Here is a 6,456-nt window from a genome sequence, read left to right on the forward strand (position 1 = left end):
CCCCCCGACTGAAAGGGCGAGCATGTTTGGTGGTACGGGGATGCGAACTCGCGACCCACAGATTGCGAGACGAGAGTCCTAACCACCTGGCCATGCCGGGCCCTTATGTGTTGATCCCACCGGTAGTGAGTGTTATAAAAACAAGTCGATGATTGAACGGTAAAGAATATTTAATCGGATTATGACAACTATCTGTTGTATATCCCGACGATTCTGGTTTGTTTATTAATAGCCAACTGAATCTTTGTTTTGATGACGCAACATTTCTTGTTGTTAATAGTGCCGTTTGTTTGTGAATTTCTGAGGATCGCGGGTTCGAATCCCCGTCACACCAAACATGCTCGCCCTTTCAGCCGTGGGGGCGTTAAAATGTGACGGGCAATCCCACTATTCGTTGGTAAAAGAGTAGCTCAAAAGTTGGCGGTGGGTGGTGATGACTAGCTGCTTTCCCTCTAGTCTTTCACTGCTAAATTAGGGACGGCTAGCCCTCGTGCAGCTTTGCGCGAATTTCAAACCAAAACCTTGTTTCGTCACTTTTGTGTATATTATTCATCGCTGGTACTGTTTGTTTCAAAGGAACAATTACGTGGAAAATTCAGAATTATTAATTTGCCACATTTGTTTAATGTCACTTTTGACAGTCACTTGTCATTCAGGACAACAGAAAGTGAATTGTCACGGAATGTTATGCTGAACGTTATCTACTCATAGTCGTCCCTAATTGGTGAACTGATAGACTAGAGGGAAGGCAGCAAGTCAACAGCACCCGCCGCCAACTATCGGGCTTCTCATAGTGGGATATAATCGAAACTCCTATTGCACATCCACGGCCAGAAAGTGCGGAATTCCTTTTTGCGGCAGTTGGTCACGAACCATGAATCCTCGGGTCCACAGTTTGAGCATACTTTCTACTATGTCCCGCCCGGTCCGTATTCGAAACATAACAGGCTGTATCAGGAGACACAATTTCGACCAAAACTGGATGAAAATTAAAATAAACTTTTTTTTTTTTTTTCCATTTGTATTACTTAACGTTGACTTTTATCCATATACATTTTAAATATAAACACCGGTGTTATTTTACGATTAATTCTTATGTATTTATTTTAACAGTCTATCCTTTACGAAACTCGAATATTTGAAACAGAAATTATTTACTCATTATTCAGCGGAGTTAATGCAGTCTTGAATTCACTCATGTTTATTTGTGTTGTAACATAAACATTATTTTTGCAAGTTTTTTTTTTCACTCAATGGTTTAGTTTGTTTTGCTTTCGTGCAAAGCTACACGATGGCTATCTTTGCCAGCTGTCCCTAATTTATAAGTGATAGACAAGAGAGAAGGCAGCTAATCAACACCACCCACCGCCAACTTTTAGGCTACTCTTGTACCAACGAATAGCGGGATTGACCATCACATTATAGCGTCCCCACGGCTGAAAGGGCGAACTTGTTAGGTGACGGAGGTTCGAACCCACGACCCTCAGACTTCGAGTCGAGTGACTCAACCGCCAGACTTACACTCAGTAATAAACTTCTATAGCGTGGTCTTCCGGTGATTCAGCAGTAAGAATTGTAGCTTATGGAGATGAAATTCGAAGTTCGATCGTTGCGTGGGAACAGTATCGATGGTGTGCAGATTGGCGCATGACGACAAACAAAAGTTAGGGTATTAAAATTTATCTAACTCTGGAGGTACAGATTAGTTCCGTTATATCAAATATAACCTCAGTGGACACTCTTCAAGTTTTATGTAGAAGTGTTATTTTAATTACTTTAAACCCCAATTCATATAAATTTTATTTGTTAGGCAAGATTAGTATTGCAAAACCTGAATAACGTGTACACGTTGTTTTCATTTTAGTAATTTGGATTATATTTTAATTAAGTTTTCTTTTTAAGCAGTATTATTTACTGACCCCAATATCTTGGGTTTCATTATGATGTTCATAAAAAATGTATCCAATATGCAATATGGCAGCGTTTCTCAAACTTTTGTCATCCACGCCCCCTTTTGTAAGTATGGTTTCTGTTTTGTTTTATGAGTAAAAGAGTGAATTAATACACGGATACAGATTAAAATGCTGTGTTGCAGTAATTACTTATTATTTTCTTTGATAAAAGTTTATATTAAAACGCGTAATTTTCCATGTTTGTGCTATTAACTGTACCCTAATCGCTTCCTTCCCCTACCAAAGAGATCATTTGCGTCCCCTACTTTGGAAAACGCTGCAGTATGAAACGCTAACTTCAAGTGATAAGACATACTTTAAGAGCGGTAACTTTTAATTTTTATAACCTCCGTTCTCTTTCTGTGATTCCCACAAGTGGCTGTAGACGATCAGTGGTAGATGCTGGTGTAATACTTTGTCGGCTTGGATATCCATGTATGTTATAGTCTGAAGCTCGCTAATAGAGGTTTAACCTGATAAACTGTGTATCCCTACTGTGAAGTTCTTGCTCTTTGGGTAACTTCCTAAGCTTTTCCTTTTTCCACAACCTGATAAACTGTGTATCCCCACTGTGAAGTTCTTGCTCTTCGGATAACTTCCTAAGCTTTCCCCTTTTCCACAACCTGATAAACTGTGTATCCCTACTGTGAACTTCTTACTCTTCGGGTAACTTCCCAAGGGGTACGTTTTACCTTTTCCACATCCTGATAAACTGTGTATCCCCACTGTAAACTTCTTACTCTTCAAGTAACTTCCTAAGGGGGTACGTTTTACCGTTTCCACCTTGAACTTTATTTATTTGTTTGTCCTATATGTACGATGCAATTTGTTTTTGGCCTAGTTGTTTAAAATCAGTTTATGTATACCGTGTATTTGTGTGTGTGCGTACACTCTGTCAAACATGCACAACGCCAAAACTTATAATCTCTGTATGATCGGTGTGAAAAGAGATTTTCTCTTTTCTTTAGGGACAGAATCTACTCTGTTTGTATACAAGAACTTCTGAAGACCATAAGGATTGGAAGGAGGCCCTAAGCTCCTGTGTTCAGTCGTGTTCTTTAAACATGGAAGGATTGAATTTGGAGTATGGTGATATGAAAAGAAGAACAGAATGTAAGAGTAGTTGTTGATGAAATAAATCTGATTTCAAAAATATAAATTGAAACTACACTATATAGAAACGTTTAAAGCCAGGATCAGATTATTTAAATAAATAATATTGTCAGGTTTTAAATCCAGAAGCATTTATAAAAACTATTGCTACGCCTTCAATACAAAATAAAACAGTTACCACTCTGTTTTAAAATACAAGAATCAAGCATTCTAACTCGTTGTTTAAGAAACAGCCCGTGAATGTAAGTTTTACCACAGGTGCACTGAAAATCTTAAGTTTTACTCAGGAAAGTTTGAACATGATACATTATGTTTCAAAAACTCTTATAGAATATAGTTAATACTTGAAACCGTCGGTACGTGATGAAACTCCATAACTACAGAATTGAGGTAAAGACAATTTTACGTTTCACAAGAACGTCATTTATTAACGAACAGTAAAGGCACCATCAGATACAGACTGTACCTGATAAAATTGTCTTGGTTTTGTTTTGTTCTGTTACAGAACACGTTTGACATACTTTTCCGTCTTTCCCAATCAGCTTATCCATAAATGAACTTATTACAAGCATTATATGTTCTGCAATATCATAAACTCTAACAAACAACCTATAAAAATTATCAACCTTTTAATGTTGAAAGAAGAGGGATAAAAGCAATGCTAGCTTACAAGGAGAGCGATTCCGGTGTGTAAGTATAACATAGTTACGTGTTCAAACTTTCGAAAGTGACAAAAAAGTATGATTACCTCTGATAAACTTTACTTCCACTAGGGCCCCGGCATGGCCAGGTGGTTAGGACGCTCGACTCGCAATCTGCAGGTTCGCATCCCCATCCCACCAAACATGCTCGCCCTTTCAGCCGTGGGGGCGTTATAATGTGACGGTCAATCCCACTATTCGTTGGTAAAAGAGTAGCCCAAGAGTTGGTGGTGGGTGGTGATGACTAGCTGCCTTCCCTCTAGTCTTTCACTGCTAAATATACGATCTCTATATCTCTGCGGCCCGGCATGGCCAGGTGGTTAGGGAGCGCGACTCACAATCTGAGGGTCGCAGGTTCGAATCCCCGTCCCACCAAACATGCTCGCCCTTTCAGCCGTGGGGGCGTTATAATGTGACGGTCAATCCCACTATTCGTTGGTAAAAGAGTAGCCCAAGAGTTGGCGGTGGGTGGTGATGACTAGCTGCCTTCCCTTTAGTCTTACACTGCTAATTTAGGAACGGCTAGCGCAGATAGCCCTCGTGTAGCTTTGCGCGAAATTCAAAACAAACAAACTACCACTATGTCAAGACAAGTAGTTTTAAAGATGTAATCACTTCAAGTGTAGAGTTGTTTTTATAATCACCATGTACAATTAATGTTATAAACTCTGCACGGTTGGGTAGACTTCCTAATTATTTGACTAGCTGACTCAGGATCGTTCTGCGAGTAAACTTTTAATAAGGAAAAACTATGATAACCGAACCTGTGGTTATGTATATAATAACAATGATTTATCTCTGAAGCATCCATAAATGAAAACCAGTTATTTATAAGGTCAAGGTTTATGCTGTTGAGTGCACGTTAAAAAACAACAATGAAAAAGAAGGAAATAAAAGCACGGAATGACCAATTTCATTGTTAAACAATGTGAAAACATAACAATTAAAATCTATGTTATATTTCATAAATAACCACTTGCTCCTAGTAGTTGTCCTTGTTATATTAGTGTAAGAAAAAGTGAAACACATAACGAAATTCATTATATAATACCAAATATAAGATTTTTTTTCTCTTTTTCTCCATTCCTGTGAGCTTGGATTTGTTTGTAGTAAAGCACAAAGCTATACAAAGGGCTATCTGTGCTCTACCCACTAGGGGTATCGAAACCCGGTTTCTAGCGTTTTAAGTCCACAGACATACCGCTGTGCCATTGGAGTCTGTGAGTTTGGAGTACAATTTAATTTGAGCTTTAACTCACTTCAGCTGTTGAGTGAATTCAAGACCAATAGTGTAAACACGTGACTAGATTTCTGTCTTTTTCTCTTAAATTGACATTTTTGGTACACTTTCGATGCCTTTAGTCTTTTATATATATATATATTTACAAAATGATTATTTCAGCCTATTTTTCATTAATGAACGTGTTATTGAGATTTTCACATGAAAAGAATCTGGTTACGCTTATTGTAAACCATAATGTTTAGATAGCAAACGAGCAATTATAATATTTTTATTTCGGGGGTGTAACGATAGATGGCTCTCATAAACAATGAATTCAAATCTATTAAAACTGTTTTTCAATGCAGTTCTCTAGCAGTTCTTTCTTACGTCATATGTAGTCTTTTTCATAACAACTGCAAGACTGAAGATTAGCAAAACTTAGAAGTGTTGAGAGCTATCGAATCTGAGGTGTGATATTAGCGGAAAAAATACCTGATTTGTGTCCTCCTCCCCCTACTCTTTTTTCCAGTCCTTTTCTCACTGAAACTGAAAATGTTGTAGTTCAACAATAGAAAAGAATATATAGATATAACTTATAGGATTCCATCTTTATGCCCCCCAATGGCACAGCGGTATGTCTGCGGACTTACAACGCTAGAATCCGGGTTTCGATACCCGTGGTGAGCAGAGCACAGATAGCCCTTGTGTAGCTTTGTGCATAATTAAAAAACAAACAAACAAACAAATCCATCTTTACATAAATATTTAATGTTTCTTACTAATTGGTCACTAAACTATTGTATACAAATTTATTTTTTTCTTCTTACCGTTTAAAAAAAAAATGCCTGATTTAATATCCATAGTAAGTTAAATGATTCATCGTGATACTCTATACTTATTGTTATTATTATTAAATTAATTCAGGTTTTGGTTTAACCTATTGCTATAAATATATCGCACAGATTTCTGAAACTGTAGCCCAAGAAACCTTACACTTTTTTCATCACTATGTTTTCTTTTATTTCGGTGGAACTTCAGCAAAAAACAAACACTAATTATATAGTGGTGTGAAAACTCGTATAATCTACCATTTTATTGGCACGTGATTTACGTAAACACTTTCTTTTACGGAGTAAGTTAATCAAAGTATTCTCTTCAACTCCTGCAATAGTTAGGATTTTGTAAACAAACTAAATAGGGGCAAACCCTGTGGGCAAGTCGATACTTCTGTTTAGCAGATTAGCTTTATCATCAGATATATTTGATACAGTGAAAATATTTTATTAACTTTTACATTTTTCACTAGACTTCTGTCCCCCCCCCTCCAGTGACACAGTGGTATGTCGTCTGGTGGGCAGAGCAAAGATAGCCCATTGTGTATCTTTGTGCATAACTTAAATCAAACAAACAAAAACTAGATTTCTACGTGTGTATAAACTCGACGTTATTTGCCAACTTTGTCTGTTCT

At 37.4% G+C, this 6,456-nt stretch overlaps 1 protein-coding gene across 3 annotated transcripts in view; it reads left to right on the forward strand.

Moving 5' to 3' along the window:
* LOC111088602 overlaps positions 1–6,456 on the forward strand; it is a 35,061-nt gene that overhangs the window by 10,543 nt on the left and 18,062 nt on the right. For all 3 annotated transcript variants that reach the window (XM_022399218.1, XM_022399219.1, XM_022399220.1), the window contains exon 4: positions 2,921–3,065. In XM_022399218.1, coding sequence (XP_022254926.1) covers positions 2,921–3,065 — 145 coding nt within the window. The remainder of the gene's footprint in view (positions 1–2,920; positions 3,066–6,456) is intronic.

The sequence above is a fragment of the Limulus polyphemus genome, unplaced genomic scaffold (assembly GCF_000517525.1).
Source record: "Limulus polyphemus unplaced genomic scaffold, Limulus_polyphemus-2.1.2 Scaffold4109, whole genome shotgun sequence".
NCBI lineage: Eukaryota > Metazoa > Arthropoda > Merostomata > Xiphosura > Limulidae > Limulus > Limulus polyphemus.